We start from the raw sequence: 21,947 nt of genomic DNA, 5'->3' as shown, positions 1-21,947 counted from the left end.
TTGGTGGAACTCGGATACCCAGAAGGAGGCACCTAAGCCAAAAGCTCTGCCTGGAACCAGCTGACGGTACTGGAACCAGGATGGGGAGCAGAAGGTATAAGAGCAAAAGACACTGCCGAGAACCAGCTGACGGTACTGGAACCCTGATGGGTAGCCGAAGGTCCAAGAGCCAATGGAACTACTGAGGACCAGCTGACGTTACTGGAACCTGGTTACTAAGCAGGAGGTACCCATGCCTGAAAGCACTACCAAGGACCACCTGACGTTGGTGGAACTCGGATACCCAGAAGGAGGCACCTAAGCAAAAGGCTCTGCCCGGAACCAGCTGACGGTACTGGAACAAGAATGGGGAGCAGGAGGTACAAGAGCAAAAGACACTGCCGAGAACAAGCTGACAGTACTGGAACCCGGATGGGTAGCCGAAGGTCCAAGAGCCAATGGAACTACCGAGGACCAGCTGACGTTACTGGAACCCGGTTACTAAGCAGGAGGTTCTTAGTGCTAAAAAGCACTACCAAGGACCGCCTGACGTTGGCAGAACTCGGATACCCAGAAGGAGGCACCTAAGCCAAAGGCTCTGCCCAGAACCAGCTGACGGTGCTGGAACCAGGATGTGGACCAGAAGGTCCACAGGAGAAGAGAGAACAGCTAGGCTGCGAGGCTGCCGCAGTTACGAACACCAACAGTCCTACAGGGGGAGCTTGGCCTACTGGCACTACAGAACCAGCCTTGCTCGCCAGTTCCCGCAGCCCATATAGGAAGCTCCTAAACTGGAGGCACCATGGAGTTGGCTAACCCAACCGCAACCCGACGGGACAACGTATAGGCGTGTAAGTGACCCTGACACTACCCGGAAACAGCTGACGGTGCTGGAACCAGGCTGGGCAGGAGGGAGTACCCGTGACAAAGACACTGCCGAGAACCAGCTGACGGTACTGGAACCCGGATGCGTTGCCCAAGTGTGCAAGAGCCAATGGCACGACCGAGGACCAGCTGACGGTGCTGGAACCCGGTTACTAAGCAGGAGGTACCTGTGCTAAAAAGCACTACCAAGGACCACCTGACGTTGGCGGAACTCGGATACCCAGAAGGAGGCACCTAAGCCAAAGGCTCTGCCCAGAACCAGCTGACGGTGCTGGAACCAGGATGTGGACCAGAAGGTCCACAGGAGAAGAGAGAACAGCTAGGCCGCGAGGCTGCCACAGTTACCGAACACCAACAGTCCAACAGGGGGAGCTTGGCCTACTGGCACTACAGAACCAGCCTTGCTTGCCAGTTCCCACAGCCCACATAGGAAGCTCCTAAACTGGAGGCACCATGGAGTTGGCTAACCCGACCGCAACACGACTGGACAACGTATAGGTGTGTTAGTGACCTTGACACTACCCGGAACCAGCTGACGGTGCTGGAACCAGGCTGGGCAGGAGGGGGTACCCGTGACAAAGACACTGCCGAGAACCAGCTGACGGTACTGGAACCCGGATGCGTTGCCCAAGTGTGCAAGAGCCAATGGCATGGCCGAGGACCAGCTGACGGTGCTGGAACCCGGTTACTAAGCAGGAGGTACCCGTGCTAAAAAGCACTACCAAGGACCGCCTGACGTTGGCGGAACTCAGATACCCAGAAGGAGGCACCTAAGCCAAAGGCTCTGCCGAGAACCAGCTGCTGGTGCTGGAACCAGGATGTGGACCAGAAGGTCCACAGGAGAAGAGAGAACAGCTAGGCCGCGAGGCTGCCGCAGTTACCGAACACCAACAGTCCAACAGGGGGAGCTTGGCCTACTGGCACTACAGAGCCAGCCTTGCTTGCCAGTTCCCGCAGCCCACATAGGAAGCTCCTAAACTGGAGGCACCATGGAGTTGGCTAACCCGACCGCAACACGACTGGACAACGTATAGGCGTGTAAGTGACCGTGACACTACCCGGAACCAGCTGACGGTGCTGGAACCAGGCTGGGCAGGAGGGAGTACCCGTGACAAAGACACTGCCGAGAACTAGCTGACGGTGCTGGAACCAGGATGTGGACCTATTCAAGATTGTCTTCCTAGAGCCCAAATTAGCGGTGTTGGAGCAAAGGGTCAGCAGGGGGAGCATAGTGTAGGCTGAAGCCTGCACTGGAGGCAGCTTTGTGTCTGCGAGGCGTTTGCAGGACACGTTGCCGGCTATACAGCAGGGGAACAGCTGGCGTTGCTGAACCCCACTGACACATTGGCGGGTGTTTTGCTCTGTGCAGCCAGCACTTCCGGGCACCAACTGGCAGTGTTAGAGCCCAGGGTCAGCAGGAGGAGCAGAGTGTAGGCCGAAGCCTAATTGAACCAATTTCAAAGGTAACCTTTAACCCCCCCTCAGGTGTTACAAACTAGAAGAGCCACACCTTGTGCAGCAGTAATGCTGCACAAGTAAAAGGTTGCTCTTTAAATTTTGCTCATTGCACACGCTGAATGAAACACGTATAAAATTTAGCTCCTAATACAGTCAAACTGTCTTGGAGGCGTGAGTTGCCTTCTTAATGAGACGCAGCACAGCTGTCAAAAATCCCACCTTGGTGCTGTGCGCAGCCTCCTGAACGTCGTTATTTGCTGTACAGGAGTCTGCGCTGTTGTGTTATCCCTTGGCCGTGCGCTGTTAGCGCTGCCCGTCTTCTGACCTCATTTCATGTCGGCCGGTGCGGCTAGCGATGCCCATGAATCCCAGCCCCGCAGAGTCTTTTCATTAATTCACACTGCGGGGCTGGGATTCATGGCCTTGCGCAGTAAATAGGTTCGCCTCTCACTCATGTCCTTACACCTGCTTCAGACTGGGCGGCCTCCGCTGATCTCTTATCGCATGCCATGGCCATGAGGCCGCACAGTCTGAAGAAGGCGGAAGGAGATGAAAGAAGACAGGCGAAGATATGCACTGCTCATGCCCATCAATCACACCCTCGCAGTCAAAATAAATAAGACAACGAGAGGCGTTGTGTCGGGCAGGGCTGACGCACAGGCGCAGCCAGTCAAACAATGATGTTAGAAGACGGGCAGCGCTACCAAGGGGTTTTTTGCGTGTCATTACAAAGGAAAGTCACACCTCAGGGACGGGGACACATTTTAGATGTGTTGAGTTCGACGTGTGCAAGGAGAATAACTTAATGAGCCACCTTGTACAAATGCAGCATTACTGCTGTACAAGGTGACTGTTATATATTCAAACGCCTGGGGGGGGGACAGGTTCCCTTTAATTTCAGTTCTGGTGTCTGCGTGGCTTTTGCAGGACACGATGCCGGCTACACAGCAGGGGAACAGCTGGCATTGCTGAACCCCACTGACACATTGGCGGGTGTTTTTCTCTGTGCAGCTAGCACTTCCGGGCAAAAACTGGCGTTATTAGAGCCCAGGGTCAGCAGGAGGAGGAGAGGAGCAGAGTGTAGGCCGAAGCCTGCACTGGTGGCAGTTTTAGGTCTGTTGTGTCTGCGTGGCGTTTGCAGGACACTTTGCCGGCTACACAGCAGGGGAACAGCTGGCGTTGCTGAACCCCACTGACACATTGGCGGGTGTTTTGCTCTGTGCAGCCAGCACTTCCGGGCACCAACTGGCAGTGTTAGAGCCCAGGGTCTGCAGGAGGAGCAGAGTGTAGGCCGAAGCCTGCACTGGAGCAACTTGAAAGGGAACCTTTAACCCCCCCCCAGGCGTTTGTTGCTGAAAGAGCCATCTTGTACAGCACTAATGCTGCCAAAGGAAAAGGTGGCTCTTTTCATTATGCTCCTTGCAAACGCTGAACTACACACTCATGTAGTGTGTCCCCTCACACTGTAAAACCATCCCGGAGGTGGGACTTTCCTTTGTAATGTGACGCAGCACAGCCGTCATTCCTACCCCCTTGGTGCTGTGCGACGCTTCCTCAGCGTTGTTTGAATCTGTCCCGGAGCCTGCGCTGTAATGTTATCCCTTGGCCATGCACACTTAGCGCTGCCCGTCTTCTGACATCATTTGGTGTCAGGCTGGCTGCGCCTGTGCCACGCTGCTTGAGAACCCACCTCGCAGTGTCGTCTAATGTAATCCCACTGCGGGCCTGGGATCCATGGGCATGCGCAGTGCATATCCTCGCCTCTCACTCCCCTCCTTCCGGCTTCTTCAGACTGTGCGGCGTCACGGCCGTGGCATGCTATTAGGGATCAGCTGACGCCGCACAGTCTGAAGAGGCCGGAAGGACGGGAGTGAGAGGCGAGGATATGCACTGCGCATGCCCATGGATCCCAGGCCCGCAGTGGGATTACATTAGGCGACACTGCGAGGTGGGATCTCGGGCAGCGTGAACGCACAGGCGCAGCCAGCCCAACATCAAATGATGTCAGAAGACGGGCAGCGCAAACTGTGCATGGCCAAGGGATAACATAACAGCGCAGGATCCGTGACAGAATCAAACAATGCTGAGGAGGCGGCACACGGAACCAAGGGGGTAGGAATGACAGCTGTGCTGCGTCACATAACAAAGGAAAGTCCCACCTCCCGGAGGGTTTAACGGTGTGAGGTGACACATTTCATAAGTGTTAGGTTCAGCGTGTGCAAGGAGCACAACGAAAATAGGCACCTTTTCCTTGTGCAGCATTACTGCTGCACAAGGTGGCTCTTTCAGTAAAAAACGCCTGGGGGGGACAGGTTCCCTTAAATTTAAGTTTGTGCCAGCGTGGCGGTCGCATGACACGTTGCTGGATACACAGCAGGGGAGCAGCAGGCGTGACTGAACCCCACTAACACATTTGGCGAGGTGTTTGGCTCTGTGCAAACAGCACTTCCGGGCAGCAACCAGCAGTGTTGGAGCCCAGGGACAGCAGGGGGAGCAGAGTGTAGGCCGAAGCCTGCACTGTAGGCATGCAAATGTCTGTTAGTGTGCCAGCGTGGCGGTCGCATGACACGTTGCCGGATACACAGCTGAGAATCAGCTGACGTTACTGAAACCCAAGAACACGGCAGCAAGTGTTAACTGTACAGCCAGCACTTCCAGGCACCAACTGGCGGTGTTAGAGCCCAGGGACAGCAGGAGGAGCAGATTGGAGGTATTGCCGCACACACAGCTGGGGAACAGCTGACGTTACTGAACCCCAATAACAGAGGAGTGACTGTTGACTGTGCGGACAGCACTTCCAGGCACCAACTTGTGGTGTTAGAGCCCAGGAACAGCAGGAGGAGCAGATTGGAGGTACTGCCGCACACACAGCTGGGGAACAGCTGACGTTACTGAACCCCAATAACTGAGGAGCGACTGTTGACTGTGGGGACAGCACTTCCAGGCACCAACTGGCGGTGTTAGAGCCCAGGGACGGCAGGAGGAGCAGATTGGAGGTTTTGCCGCACACACAGCTGAGGAACAGCTGACGTTACTGAACCCCAATAACAGAGAAGCGACTGTTGACTGTGCGGACAGCACTTCCAGGCACCAAATGGTGGTGTTAGAGCCCAGGGACGGCAGGAGGAGCAGATTGGAGGTATTGCCGCACACACAGCTGGGGAACAGCTGACGTTACTGAACCCCAATAACAGAGGAGCGACTGTTGACTGTGCGGACAGCACTTCCAGGCACCAACTGGCGGTGTTAGAGCCCAGGGACAGCAGGAGGAGCAGATTGGAGGTATTGCCACACACACAGCTGGGGAACAGCTGACGTTACTGAAACCCAAGAACACGGCAGCAAGTGTTAACTGTGCAGCCAGCACTTCCAGGCACCAACTGGCGGTGTTAGAGCCCAGTGACGGCAGGAGGAGCAGATTGGAGGTATTGCCGCACACACAGATGGAGAACAGCTGACGTTACTGAACCCCAATAACAGAGGAGCAACTGTTGACTGTGCGGACAGCACTTCCAGGCACCAACTGGCAGTGTTAGAGCCCAGGGACAGCAGGAGGAGGAGATTGGAGGTATTGCCGCACACACAGCTGGGGAACAGCTGACGTTACTGAACCCCAATAACAGAGGAGCGACTGTTGACTGTGCGGACAGCACTTCCAGGCACCAACTGGCGGTGTTAGAGCCCATGGACAGCAGGAGGAGCAGAAGAACAGTGTGTAGGCCGAAGCCTGATTGGAGCAAGTTGAAAGGGAACCTTAACCCCCCCAAGGCGTTTGTAGCTGAAAGAGCCATCTTATGCAGCACTAAGGATGCAAAAGGAAAAGGTTGCTCTTTTAATTATGCTCCTTGCAAACAGAGAACTAAACACTAATAAAATGTGTCCCCTGATACCGTGAAACCGTCCCGGAGGTGGGAATTTCCTTCGTAATGGGACGCAGCACAGCTGTCATTCCTACCCCCTTGGTGCCGTGCGCCGCCTCCTCAGCGTAGTTTGAAGCTGTCATGGAGCCTGCGCTGTAATGTTATTCCTTGGCCATGCACAGATAGCGCTGCTCGTCTTCTGACATCATTTAGGTGTCAGGTTGGCAGTGCCTGTGCGTCCACGCTGCCCGAGATCCCACCTCGCAGTGTCATCTAATGTAATCCCACTGCGGGCCTAGGATCCATGGGCATGCGCAGTGCATATCCTCGCCTCTCACTCCCCTCCTTCTGGCTTCTTCAGACTGTACGGCGTCACGGCCGTGGCATGCTATTAGGGATCAGCTGACGGCGCACAGTCTGAAGAAGGCGGAGGGAGATGAGCGAGAGCCTGAGGTGAAGATATGCACTGCGCATGCCCATGGATCCCAGGCCCGCAGTGTGATTAAATCAGAAGACACTGCGAGGCAGGATCTCGGGCAGCGCGGCCGCACAGGCGCAGCCAGCCTGACACCAAATTATGTCAGATGACAGGCAGCGCTAAGTGTGCATGGCCAAGGGATAACATAACAGCGCAGGCTCCGTGACAGCTTAAAACAATGCTGAGGAGGCGGCGCACAGCACCAAGGGGGTAGGAATGACGTCTGTGCTGCGTCACATTACGAAGGAAAGTCCCACCTCTGGGACGGTTTAACGGTATCAGTGGACACATTTTATAAGTGTTAAGTTCTGCGTGTGCAAGGAGCTAAACTAAAAGAGCTACATTTTCCTTGTGCAGCATTACTGCTGCACAAGGTGGCTCTCTCAGTAACAAACGCCGGGGGGGGGGGACAGGTTCCCTTACATTTCAGTTTTTGTGTCAGCGTGGCGGTCGCAGGACACATTGCCGGCTACACAGCTGGGGATCAGCTGACGTTACTGAAACCCAATAACACTGGGTCGTATGTTTTGACTGTGCAGCCTGCACTTCTGAGCCTCAACTGGCGGTGTTGGAGCCCAGGAATTACAGTTCAGGTGGTAGAAAGATGAACACATCAGTAGACCTGGATGACACCCAATTATTTAATCAGGCAGAGGAGTGGCAAATTCCTGCGAGTTCCAGGCCTGGTTCATTTTCAGAAAAGTAAGCCGGTCAACGTTATCGGAGGATAGTCGCATGCAACGGTCTGTTAGTACACCACCTGGGGCACTAAAGACGCGTTCCGATAAGACACTAGCCGCAGGGCAAGCCAGCACCTCCAATGCATACTGGCTTAGCTCTGGCCAAGTATCCAGCTTAGAGACCCAAAACTTGAAAGGAGCAGAGCCGTCTGGGAGTACAGTAAGAGGGCAAGCCATGTAGTCTGTCACCATCTGACGGAACCGTTGCCTCCTGCTGACTGGAGCCACCGGTGATGGTGTAGACATTTGGGGCGGGCACACAAAACTGTGCCACAGTTGGGCCATACTGGTCTTGCCTTGGGCAGAGGCACTGCTTCTGCTCCCTCTTTGTGCAGAGCCTCCTCCACTGCCTCGACGCACTGAGCTGCTTTGTAAAGCACTAGCAGCACTCCTCTCAGTTGGACTGGAGAAGATGATGGAATTCACCAGTGTGTCTTGGTACTCCCGCATTTTACGCTCCCGGGTCAACGGTGTGATGAGGTTTTGTACGTTGTCCCGGTAGCGAGGATCGAGGAGGGTGTACACCCAATAATCAGGCATGTTGAGAATGTGGGCGATGCGGCGGTCATTTCTCAGGCACTGCAGCATGAAATCAACCGTATGCTGCAGACTGCCAACTGGCCAAGAAACGCTGTCCCCTGCTTCAGACGTGATCTCTGCCCACTCTTCATCACCCCACCCTCGCTGTACACACTGACTACTGGACAATTGTGTAACTCCCTCCTCTGGACGGACGTCTTCCTCGTCCATTGACTCCTCATCCTCCTCACAAAGTGTCCCCTGCCTACGACTTTGTGAGGAACCACGTGGCGCTGACTGTCCAGAAACTGATGGAAGTGGTGACTCCTCATCCTCCACCTCTTCCACAACATCATCCCTTAGCGCTTCCAGTATTTGTTGAAGCAGGCAGATAAGGGGGACAGTAATGCTGACTAGTGCATCATCTGCACTCGCCATCCGCGTGGAATAATCGAAGGGACACAAAACCTGGCAGATATCCTTCATAGTGGCCCACTCTGTGGTTGTGAAGTCTGAACAGCGCGGAGTGCGACTTCTTTGCGCCTGATGCAGCTGGTACTCCATAACTGCTTGCTGCTGCTCACACAACCGCTCCAACATATGTAAGTGGAATTCCACCTGGTTGGTAGGTCACATATGAGGCGGTGTTCCGGAAGGCGGAATCGGCGCTGCAGACCTGCAATGCGCGATCTTGCCATGCTGGAACGCCGCAAGTGAGCACACTCTAGGCGGACCTTGTGCAGCAGTGCATCAAGATCCGAATAGTCCCTCAGAAAACTCTGCACAACCAAATTGACCACATGTGCCAGACATGGGATGCGAGTGAGGTTGCCAAGGGCCAAAGCTGCCACCAGATTTCGGCTGTTGTCACACACTACCATGCCTGGCTGGAGATCCGCTGGCACAAACCACACATCGCTCTCCTGCTTGATGGCATTCCTGAGCTCCTGCACTGTGTGGCTTCGATTCCCCAAAGAAACTAATTTCAAGACGGCCTGTTGACGTTTGGCCACGGCTGTGCTCATGTCGGTCGTAACAGGGAAACGTTCACGGGTCCATGTGGAGGTGGACTGTGACGGCTCCTGCAGCGATGATTCTGAGGAACTTGTGTATGAGGAGGAGTCAATGCGTACAGACTGGATTCCTGCAATCCTTGGAGTGGGCAGGACACGTCCTGCGCCACTCGCATGATCTGTACCCGGCTCAACAACATTAACCCAATGGGCAGTAAGGGAAAGGTATCGCCCCTGTCCATGTTGACTGGTCCACGCATCGGTGGTGAGGTGGACCTTGCTACTGACGGTGTTCAGTAGCGCGTGTTTTATGTGTCCCTCCACATGCTTGTGCAGGGCAGGGACGGCTTGCCTGCTGAAATAAAAGCGGCTGGGGACATTGTACTGTGGGACTGCCAATGCCATCAAGTCACGGAAGCTGTCAGTCTCCACCAGCCTGAATGAGAGCATTTTCAGTGACAGAAGTTTGGCAATGCCTGCATTCAGAGCCTGTGCTCGGGGGTGGTTTGCCGAGAATGGCCGCCTTTTCTCCCATGCCTGTACTACCGATGGCTGTAGACTGGGCTGGGAGTGTGAGGATGACTGGGAACGTGGTGCTGTGGGTGGAATTACAGTGGGTCTCTGGACAACAGTGCCAGAGGTTCTTCCATGGCGATCCTGGGAGGAAGCCGAACCAGCTGTGTGTGAGCTGGAGGAAGAGGCAACACGAGCTGAAGACGTGGTAGCTGCCGCTGTTGGTTGGCCTAGGTTTTCAGTGTTTTTGTAACTCCACCGCGTGCCTGTTCCGCACATGTTTCCACATATTTGTGGTATTGAGGTTGCTGACATTTCTACCTCGTTTGATTTTCTGATGACACAGTTTGCATTTGACAAAGCAAATGTCATCTGCAACTGTGCAAAAAAAGGACAAGGCACTGCAAGTCTTGGGAGCGCCTTTTTGGCTTTTGGAAGAGACAAGCTCCTAACGGGTGCCAAAGTGGAGGCTACAGGCTCCGCAGTCTTCCCCCTCCCTCTCCCTCTTTGGCCCGTTCGGGGAATCTCTTCCTCAGAGCTGCTCCCACCACCTTCCTGTTCCTCACGCCACGATGGGTCAAGGACCTCATCATCTACACTACCCTCTGCCACCAACTGCTCCTCCTGGGTAGTCTTGGCAGCACAGTACGCATCAGAAAGCGGCACCTGAGTTTCATCATCAGATGCGTACTGCGCTGTGGTGACCGGAGGCACTGGCCCACCCGCCTCTTCAGAGTCAGAGAGACAAAGCTGTTGGGCATCACTGCACACTGCCTCTTCTTCCATTTCTCCAATGCTGCTTGGCTGGCCCCCTGTTTCCAAGCCAAGAGATTCAGAGAACAGAAGTAGAGACGGCTCCTGTCCTGAGCTCTCTGACTGCCTGGCCAATTTGGCAGGTGGTGAAGAGACAGATGGCTGCTCTCCAGTGCTCGGTGCCTGAGAGGATGTGACACTAATTGAAGTTGATGTGTTAGCTGCCATCCATCCGACAACGGCTTCAATTTGATCTTCACGCAGCAGCGGTGTACGGCGCTCTCCTACAAAGCTGCGCATGAAGGACTGTTCCCTGCTGAAACTGGGTGATGATGAGTCACCGGTGCCCGCAGCAGGCACAGAATCACCACGTCATCTCCCTGCTCCACGCCCACGCCCACGTGCTTTACTCCCTGCCCTCTTCATCTTGGTTGACAGATAAAGATAAGCAGAAAAGTACTAAAGGCTTAGTGTGCTTATTCCTGAACAGCTCCTCCTAACAGGTATAAGAAACACTAATTTTCTAAAGTGTGGACTAGACTTTATTATGAGCTAATGTGGCCTACACAACTGTGAAGTATTGTGTTTGGTGAACTTTAATTTTTTTTGGGGGGGGCAGATCTGACTACAGAGCGAGTTTCACTCACACGGAGACCGTGCAGACAGCCGTAAACGGCGCTGCAAGGCCCAAAAACCCTCCTCTATGTTATCCTATATAGTGTTTTTCCACTATTTTGCTGGATACGGGTGGAAAGCCACTAACAGGAAATTTTTGAAAAAATGTGCACCAGGATGCACTATATTAGCAAAAAAGGACAATGTATTTTACGGTATAAGTCAGTAACGCACCCTGAGCTGAATACAACCGGCTGTGGCTGCACACAGACTACAGGGCGAGCTGCACTCACACGGAGACCGTGCAGACAGCCGTAAACGGCGCTGCAAGGCCCAAAAAACCTCCTCTATCTTATCCTATGTAGTGTTTTTCCACAATGTAGCTGGATACGGGTGGAAAGCCACTAATAGGAAATTTTTGAAAAAATGTGCAGCAGGCTGCACTATTAGCAAAAAAGGACAATGCATTTTACGGTATGAGCCAGTGACGCACCCTGAGCTGAATACAACCGGCTGTGGCTGCACACAGACTACAGGGCGAGCTGCACTCACACCGAGACCATGCAGACAGCCGTAAACGACGCTGCAAGACCCAAAAACCCTCCTCTATGTTATCCTATGTAGTGTTTTTCCACAATGTAGCTGGATACAGGTGGAAAGCCACTAATAGGAAATTTTTAAAAAAATCTGCAGAAGGCTGCACTATTAGCAAAAAAGGACAATGGATAGAACAGTATGAGGCAGTGTGAATTCCCCCTGAGCTGAATACAACCGGCTATGGCTGCACACAGATTACAGAGTGAGCTGCACACACACACACACACACAGAGAGACCTTGCAGAACGCTGTTAAAACAGCGCTGCAAGGCAAGAGCAAGGTGAACACACAGCGTTTGCTAAATTCGCCTGGGAAAAGCGCAATGAAGCAATTCGCTATCTCAACTGGCCCTCAGTTAGAACACAGCGTCCTGTCCCTAACTGAAATCACAGCAGAGTGAGCGCAAAATGGCGGCAGCGTTTTTTTATAGTGCATCATGACATCATTTCAGCAGCCAATCACAGCCTTGCCAGTAGTTACATGCCCACCATACTGAACAGGATGTGCCCACACTTGCAATCATTCCTCATTGGCTGAATTCGTGCAGTTTGAATTCTGGGGCCTGGGCACTTCCGATTCCGGTATCCGATAGGCGGTAAATATCGGAACTCGGTATCGGAATTCCGATACCGCAAGTATCGGCCGATACCCGATACTTGCGGTATCGGACACTAATGTTGAGTAAATCGGTCAATATCAAAGAGTCATCTTGCCATATACCCTTACATCTATTTTGAGTTCCAAGTTGCATGTTATCCTGGAATTGTGGGAGACCTTTGCCAGCCAATGACAAACGGAGGAATAAGTTTTGGTGTTAAAATTCATAAGGTTCTAACAGAAAGCCATGTTGTCTGTGGCACCAAAGCCTTTTAATAACATACTTGGTGATCAATATGTCCAATCTCAATGTAATGTTTTGGGATAAGTAAAGAAAAACATTTAGTTTTAAAGATGTTGTCCTATCTTAACTAACTATAGCCCATAGCCTCAGTGTATAAAAAAAACCCAAACAACTTCCGAGTTTAGTGATTGGCTACAGCGCTATCGAGGGTAAGTCAGCGCTGCACTCATTGAATAAAGGCTGAGTCTGGACCCAAGGAAGTGTGAGAAAAGCTCAATTTGTTTTTTCTTGTTTTGTTTTGTTTTAACAAATGGGTTAAATTTAGCTGAATGTGGACAACCCCTTTAGATGAAGATTTATGCTCTTCCCTTGAAGCTCATCCCTTGAATCCACATGATGTCCAATAACTTGCATTTGTTTGATGTGTTTTTCACTACTTTTCTGTTGTTTACGACTTCTGGATATATTTTGTGCAGTCAAAACAACCACCATAGAGAAACAGGAGCAAGATAGGGTAAGGGTCGCAGCACTATCATAAGATATCATCTTACTAAATATTTATTTTATGTAGTTTACGGAATGCTAAAATCATCCTGGTCGAGTGTGTGCTGTAGTTGTGAAGTGGAAAAATCAAGGAGGAAAGCAGTCTAAATGAAGAAACAGTCCACTACAATGCAACTCTGGCTTTGTCAAGGAAGGATGATCCATTAGATCTGGATAGACAAAAAAATGTTTAAGATACATATATAGCTCGCTTCTTTGCCTTTCATTTTAATGAAAAGACCCTAGATTACCTACACAATTGAAGGCCCTATATTGCATTCACACATTTCACTGTGGTTTGCATTTATCTGGTCATTTTTATACCAATTGCGTTTTTATTCGACATTTCAATACTGCGATGGTTTTGAAAAATGAAAATTTCCAAAGGAATGCCACAAACCAAATGCAATATGTGTTAAAGAGGTTGTCCAAAGCTTAGATATTCATAACTTAATTCCAGAAATGTCAGGTTAATGGAGGTCCGACACCTGGCATCCCAACCGATCATCTGTACTGAAGCATATTAGAGCTGAGGTGGGGTACCAGAGGTCAGCCACTGCACAGTATATGGACCCATTCTGTTCAGGTGTCATATACTATTTACATCTGACTGCCCCCAACCAAACTAATATAGATGACCTGTCCAAAAGATAGTCCATCAAAATCCAAGTAGTGAACAACCCCTTCGAGAACTTCATATATTACTATTAACTACTAAAGGTAAACATCTGGCCAATGTATGCTGAGTAAAAGGAAAAAAAACTGAAAAACTGCTTAAAAATGAAATGCCAAGGCCAACCTGGGGATGTTTAGTTTACAAACCATATCTGAAAAAGGGCCCTACAGTTCCTTCTCTAAAAAGCTGCAGCAAATAGCATTTGCAATTGTTCAAGGAAAGTCTACTTCTAAAGCAGATAGATGAAGCTGCAACCCATAATGAGGTCCTGGTTATGGGGGACTTTAACTACCCGGATATTAACTGGGAAACAGAAACCTGTGAAACCCATAAAGGCAACAGGTTTCTGCTAATAACCAAGAAAAATTATCTTTCACAATTGGTGCAGAATCCAACCAGAGGAGCAGCACTTTTAGACCTAATACTATCTAATAGACCTGACAGAATAACAAATCTGCAGGTGGTTGGGCATTTAGGAAATAGCGACCACAATATTGTGCAGTTTCACATGTCTTTCACTAGGGGGACTTGTCAGGGAGTCACAAAAACATTGAACTTTAGGAAGGCAAAGTTTGAACAGCTTAGAGATGCCCTTAATCTGGTAGACTGGGACAATATCCTCAGAAATAAGAATACAGATAATAAATGGGAAATGTTTAAGAACATCCTAAATAGGCAGTGTAAGCAGTTTATACCTTGTGGGAATAAAAGGACTAGAAATAGGAAAAACCCAATGTGGCTAAACAAAGAAGTAAGACAGGCAATTAACAGTAAAAAGAAAGCATTTGCACTACTAAAGCAGGATGGCACCATTGAAGCTCTAAAAAACTATAGGGAGAAAAATACTTTATCTAAAAAACTAATTAAAGCTGCCAAAAAGGAAACAGAGAAGCACATTGCTAAGGAGAGTAAAACTAATCCCAAACTGTTCTTCAACTATATCAATAGTAAAAGAATAAAAACTGAAAATGTAGGCCCCTTAAAAAATAGTGAGGAAAGAATGGTTGTAGATGACGAGGAAAAAGCTAACATATTAAACACCTTCTTCTCCACGGTATTCACGGTGGAAAATGAAATGCTAGGTGAAATCCCAAGAAACAATGAAAACCCTATATTAAGGGTCACCAATCTAACCCAAGAAGAGGTGCGAAACCGGCTAAATAAGATTAAAATAGATAAATCTCCGGGTCCGGATGGCATACACCCACGAGTACTAAGAGAACTAAGTAATGTAATAGATAAACCATTATTTCTTATTTTTAGTGACTCTATAGCGACAGGGTCTGTTCCGCAGGACTGGCGCATAGCAAATGTGGTGCCAATATTCAAAAAGGGCTCTAAAAGTGAACCTGGAAATTATAGGCCAGTAAGTCTAACCTCTATTGTTGGTAAAATATTTGAAGGGTTTCTGAGGGATGTTATTCTGGATTATCTCAATGAGAATAACTGTTTAACTCCATATCAGCATGGGTTTATGAGAAATCGCTCCTGTCAAACCAATCTAATCAGTTTTTATGAAGAGGTAAGCTATAGACTGGACCACGGTGAGTCATTGGACGTGGTATATCTCGATTTTTCCAAAGCGTTTGATACCGTGCCGCACAAGAGGTTGGTACACAAAATGAGAATGCTTGGTCTGGGGGAAAATGTGTGTAAATGGGTTAGTAACTGGCTTAGTGATAGAAAGCAGAGGGTGGTTATAAATGGTATAGTCTCTAACTGGGTCGCTGTGACCAGTGGGGTACCGCAGGGGTCAGTATTGGGACCTGTTCTCTTCAACATATTCATTAATGATCTGGTAGAAGGTTTACACAGTAAAATATCGATATTTGCAGATGATACAAAACTATGTAAAGCAGTTAATACAAGAGAAGATAGTATTCTGCTACAGATGGATCTGGATAAGTTGGAAACTTGGGCTGAAAGGTGGCAGATGAGGTTTAACAATGATAAATGTAAGGTTATACACATGGGAAGAGGGAATCAATATCACCATTACACACTGAACGGGAAACCACTGGGTAAATCTGACAGGGAGAAGGACTTGGGGATCCTAGTTAATGATAAACTTACCTGGAGCAGCCAGTGCCAGGCAGCAGCTGCCAAGGCAAACAGGATCATGGGGTGCATTAAAAGAGGTCTGGATACACATGATGAGAGCATTATACTGCCTCTGTACAAATCCCTAGTTAGACCGCACATGGAGTACTGTGTCCAGTTTTGGGCACCGGTGCTCAGGAAGGATATAATGGAACTAGAGAGAGTACAAAGGAGGGCAACAAAATTAATAAAGGGGATGGGAGAACTACAATACCCAGATAGATTAGCGAAATTAGGATTATTTAGTCTAGAAAAAAGACGACTGAGGGGCGATCTAATAACCATGTATAAGTATATAAGGGGACAATACAAATATCTCGCTGAGGATCTGTTTATACCAAGGAAGGTGACGGGCACAAGGGGGCATTCTTTGCGTCTGGAGGAGAGAAGGTTTTTCCACCAACATAGAAGAGGATTCTTTACTGTTAGGGCAGTGAGAATCTGGAATTGCTTGCCTGAGGAGGTGGTGATGGCGAACTCAGTCGAGGGGTTCAAGAGAGGCCTGGATGTCTTCCTGGAGCAGAACAATATTGTATCATACAATTATTAGGTTCTGTAGAAGGACGTAGATCTGGGTATTTATTATGATGGAATATAGGCTGAACTGGATGGACAAATGTCTTTTTTCGGCCTTACTAACTATGTTACTATGTTACTATGTTAAGGTGAGAATGAAAATAATTGAAAACATTATTACATTGCAATGTTCCCATACTACAAATTTTGTGTCATGCTGGGTATGCTGGTACAAATTTCATTATGTTTTTTCTGCCTATAGATCCAGCAGGGTACATGAAGTCAGAAGAAAATTCTGGATCAGAAACTGGTGATGAGGCACAGTTGACAATTCGAGGACGACAGCATGAAAACCACCAGAGAAGCAAAGGTATCAGTTTACGTGCTTGTGAAGCTGGTTTACTAATTTTACTATTCTAAAAGAAGGTTCTAAAGTCAAGACGATGGCTTTTATTTAATGTAACTGTATAATATTCTGTAAACCTAGCTACTTTGGTACATATGGATGTAGCATTTTCAAACAGGACACTCATAGCACGATGGAGCTCGATATCTTGAAGTGAAAAAATTGCAACTCAACACCTATCTTGACATGTTAAATGGCTTGTGCTGTGCAGAGCCGGTTTTAGACAAAGTGTTGCCCTGGGCAAAAGTTTAAGTGGGGCTCCAAATGCTCACACATTGCACCATCACACAGAAAAATTTCTGTTTTATTTACATGCGCTGAGTTCAGGCCGCTAAATGAGCATGAGCGACAATACTGACGTTGTTCGATGTTTGTTTCCTGGCCTCTTTACTCCGGCTAAGAAAGAATGATGTACATATAGTACAATGCATTCCCCATGGTCCTTAGTAGAGTAAAATGCAGCCCCCCTCAGAATATACTGCAGTCCCCCTCAGAGTTTGTTGCAGCCCCCTTCAGAGTATAATGAAGCCCCCCTCATAGAGTATAATGCAGCCCCCTCACAGAGTATACTGCATCCCCCTCACAGAGTATTGCAGCCCCCCTCATAGAGTATAATGCAGCCCCACAGAGTATAATGCAGCCCCCCTCAGAGTATACTGCACCCCCTCAGAGTATAATGCATCCCCCTCATAGAGTATAATGCAGCCCCCACATAGAGTATAATGCAGCCCCCTCAGACTACACTGCAGCCCCCTTAGAGTGTACTGCAGCCCCCCTCAGAGTATGCTGCAGCCCCCCCATAGAGTATAATTCTCCCTCCCTCTTAGAGTATAATGCAGCCCCCTCACAGAGTATAATTCAACCTCTCCACAAACACACAGTATAGTGCAGCCCCCACACAATGTAATGCTGCTCACCCCACACACACAGTATAATGCAGCCCACACACAGTATAATGCAGCCCCCACACAGACACAATATAATGCAGCCCCCCCACATACACAGTATAATGCAGCCCCCACACAGACACACACTATAATGCAGCCCCCCACATAAACAGTTTAGTGCAGTCTCTCCACAGTATAATGCAGCCCCCCACTCACAGTATAATGCAGTCCCCCACACACACTATAATGCAGCCCCCTACACACAGTATAATGCAGTCCCTCCACATACACAGTATAGTGCAATCCCTACAAACACAGTTTAATGCAGCACCCCACTCACAGTATTATGTAGCCTTCACACAGTATAGTGCAGCCCCCACACACAGTATAATGCAGCCCCCACACACACAGTATAGTGCAGCCCCCACTCAAAATATTATGTAGCCACCCCACACACAGCATAGTGCATCCCTCACACACAGTATAGTGCAGCCCCCACACATAATATAATGCAGCTCCCACATACACAGTATAGTGCAGTCCCTCATACACACTTTAATGCAGCCACTCACTCACAGTATTATGCAGCTCCCACAAACACAGCATAGTGTAGCCCCACTCACAGTATTATGTAGCCACCCCACACACAGCATAGTGCAGCCCCCACACATAATATAATGCAGCCCCCCACATGCACAGTATAGTGCAGTCTTTCACACACAGTTTAATGCAGCCCCCCACTCACAGTATTATGCAGCTCCCACACACAGTATAGTGCAGCCCCATTACAAAAAACACTTCAGCTCACCCTTTTGAAGACGCCCACCACATGCAGAGGAATGAAGGTATATCAATGTCAGCCTGATACTTTTGCAGGCAAGCAACCTTTTAGAGACTCCCAGCACATGCGGAGGATTGAAGCACCGGATTGCGTCTCTGCCAGATGCTTATGATGCTGGTGTCAATTTCTCTGCCTCCTATCAAATTGAGCATGAAGAGGAAGATAGAGTTCAGCTGCAACCCGGACTTCCTTTTCATGTTTGATTTGTTCAAAGGAGACAGTGACCCCAGTCCCGATTGGGTGCTGGTGTCACATTTCATAACGCCAAACAAAATCCTCGGGAGAGTGAGTGCCAACACTGGTGGCACGGCATGGGAAGTGGGTATGAGGTTTGTTATTTTATTGGGGCCCAACATTTTGATCAAGAAGGGGCTGTCCTAATAAACATTTGGTATTCCCATGTCCGAAATAGTCCTATCAAAATATAAAATGAATTAACACATATGATCATCATACTGACCTAGATAAATCATGTTTCCGGGTCACTTTTCTGCATTAACATCGCAAAAACAAAACCCAAAAACCAATGTGGGATTTGCATTGTGTTCCAATCATTTTTTACATTTTAGCTTACATTTTCCAGTACTTTATATAGTAAACTGAACAGTGTAAAAAAAAATAAAAACCATCCCTCAAAAAATAAACCCTCATACGGTGATGTGGACAATATATAAACTTATGACTTTTGGATGTATTAATTATTTTTTTTATTTTATGATCCTGTATCATCTGTATCCTAGAATTACATGGGATGCCAGTTTTTATAACTTTCTGATTCCTTTCTTTAACCAAAAGAACAAGAATAGAATTATCCTGAGGTCTTAAAATGTTGCTAGTAGAAAGACAATCATTGTAAACCTTCTCCTGGTGGGGGACTAATAAATCTTTAAATTCTGTTTTCAATTCGCAAGTTGGACTCTCCAGCTCTGAATAACTCTTGTTTTCCAAGGAATCAATGTTCCTTTTTTACTTCTTCCTCACTGATACATACAGTATAGTCATAGACCCCGATTGATCAAAGCAAATACCCCCAAATTTTGGCATAAATTGGTTTTAAAAATTGAACATTTTTTGAGTGTTCTGCTAACATTTTGCCACTTTGAGATGGAAACAGAATCATAACACCTCAGCACGTCTAATTCCTGACAAGCTGTGGCATTCCTTACACCAGAAATCTTCCTCCAGTCCTTGACTGGAGTAAGAAATGTGGCAAGGTGACACTTGTCAGGGGCTCCTGATTCATTAAAAGATGTGAACAAAGCCGATCTTAGGGCCACAGTAATTACCTTCAACATATCTAATTCATTGAGTAGTGAAGGCTTGGGATGCAAGTCTGTAGTCATGTTATGTGACTGCAGACTCCTGAATCCTCACAGCATGCGGTGTGCACACTGTCAGGATTCTCTGGTGCTGCCGGTGAGTAAAATGTTGAATATAAAATGTTGAAAACTCAGCATACAGAGGGTTTTGCTTTTTACCTTTTCTTGTAGTGTTTTGTAATAAGGGGCATGATCTGGTTATTATGACATTTTTGTGACATTTTCTCCGTAAAATTTTCTATGGGACATCAAAAATTGCAGAAAATATGAATGTACAAAATCTAAAAAAAATATACAAAAAGGAATAACAAAAAAGTAAAATATGTTTGAAACAAGTGACCTTTATTATTATTTGTAGTATTTAAATAGTGTTTGTATGAAGTGTTCTTCAAACTCCAACTTTTCCTTACCACTATTTTCACAGCAGGCTCCAATAATCATGTGAACTTTTCATTTATTTGTTCAAACTATTTCCATATAATAATCCAGTAATGGCCTCTGCTCTAACCTTCCTCTAACAAATAATGAAAGGGTCTCTAGTGTATGAATACCCCAGCTGTCAATCCATCCTTCTGCCTTAAAGCTTTTGTGGTAATCATGCTGCAGTTCTCTTTTATTCTCCTTAAGGGGTCGCTCACATTCCTGTATAAAAAAAAATTGGTCCGATGTTGATCCAGAGAAGTAGGATGAGTATCATGCAGGTGTGACTCCATATGTCATTCGCGTGCAATGAGAGCGTGTGATTTTTTTTCTCGCTTAGCATCCATATGACATTCGTATGCACTCCGTGTGCAATGCATTCTTCACATTATCTTTTACATACTATAATACTCTATGTAACTCAAAGACAGTTTACAAAACTACCGTATCTACTCGAGTATAAGCCGACTCGATTACAAGACGAGGCACCTACTTTTGCCATGGAAAACTGGGTAAGCTTATTGACTCGAGTATAAGCTGGGTATGCATTGTCCCCTCATCGCTATCCTGTTATCCGTGGCTCCCCCTGTCCTGGTATGTGTGGCTCCCACTGTTGTATGCATAGCTCCTCCAGTCCAGCATTGCTCAGCTCCCCCGGTCCCGCATTGCTCAGCTCCCCGATCCCGCATTGCTCAGCTCCCCGATCCCGCATTGCTCAGCTCCCCGATCCTGCATTGCTCAGCTCCCCCGGTCCCTCATTGCTCAGCTCCCCCGGTCCCACATTGCTCAGCTCCCCGATCCCGCATTGCTCAGCTCCCCCGGTCCCTCATTGCTCAGCTCCCCGATCCCGCATTGCTCAGCTCCCCCGGTCCCTCATTGCTCAGCCCCCCCGGTCCCGCATTGCTCAGCTCCCCGATCCCACATTGCCCAGCTCCCCCGGTCCCTCATTGCTCAGCTCCCCGATCCTGCATTGCTCAGCTCCCCGATCCCGCATTGCTCAGCTCCCCGATCCCGCATTGCTCAGCTCCCCCGGTCCCTCATTGCTCAGCTCCCCGATCCCGCATTGCTCAGCTCCCCCGGTCCCTCATTGCTCAGCCCCCCCGGTCCCGCATTGGTCAGCTCCCCGATCCCACATTGCCCAGCTCCCCCGGTCCCTCATTGCTCAGCTCCCCGATCCTGCATTGCTCAGCTCCCCGATCCCGCATTGCTCAGCTCCCCGATCCCGCATTGCTCAGCTCCCCCGGTCCCTCATTGCTCAGCTCCCCGATCCCGCATTGCTCAGCTCCCCCGGTCCTGCATTGCTCAGCTCCCCCGGTCCCGCATTGCTCAGCTCCCCGATCCCGCATTGCCCAGCTCCCCCGGTCCCTCATTGCTCAGCTCCCCCGATCCCGCATTGCTCAGCTCCCCCGATCCCGCATTGCTCAGCTCCCCCATCCCGCATTGCTCAGCTCCCCCGGTCCCTCATTGCTCAGCTTCCCCGGTCCTGCATTGCTCAGTTCCCATGGTCCCTCATTGCTCAGCTCCCCCGGTCCCACATTGCTCAGCTGCCCCAGTCCCTCACTGCTCAACTCTCCCGGTCCGGCATGACTCAGCTCCCCTGGTCCCCCATGGCTCAGCTCCCCCTCTTCCCCTGGTTGTATGCATGGCTCACATTGCCCACTCCTCCCCGTCATATTCACCCTCCTCGCACTTGCATCTCTTTCCCTGCATCTCCATTGTCATGGCGCCGGTCATTAAGGTAATGAATATGTGCTCCACGCCTATGGGAGTGGAGACACATCCATATTCATTACCTTAATGAGCGGTACCACATGACCACTCATCACAGGAAAGCCACTGGCACTGTGACAATGGAGATGCAGGGACGGATATGCAGCGACGGAGGGTGAGTATGATGTCTTCTGATAGTTGGCGGCTGCAGCTGCAGCTGTCACTGTGCCACAGCCGCCGGCTCCTGCTGCTGCTACACGGCTCCCACGCCAGCGTTC

General features: G+C 49.2%; 1 protein-coding gene across 1 annotated transcript in view; it reads left to right on the top strand.

The window, feature by feature from the left end:
• The window catches only part of ASTN2 (astrotactin 2), a 1,089,443-nt gene that overhangs the window by 350,215 nt on the left and 717,281 nt on the right, over positions 1 to 21,947 (top strand). Inside the window, exon 4 of the mRNA XM_069748558.1 lies at positions 16,349 to 16,456. Coding sequence (XP_069604659.1) covers positions 16,349 to 16,456 — 108 coding nt within the window. The remainder of the gene's footprint in view (positions 1 to 16,348; positions 16,457 to 21,947) is intronic.

The sequence above is a fragment of the Ranitomeya imitator genome, chromosome 2 (assembly GCF_032444005.1).
Source record: "Ranitomeya imitator isolate aRanImi1 chromosome 2, aRanImi1.pri, whole genome shotgun sequence".
Lineage (NCBI taxonomy): Eukaryota > Metazoa > Chordata > Amphibia > Anura > Dendrobatidae > Ranitomeya > Ranitomeya imitator.
Note: the sequence above shows the minus strand (reverse complement) of the source record. Positions and strands in the feature narration are given on the sequence as shown.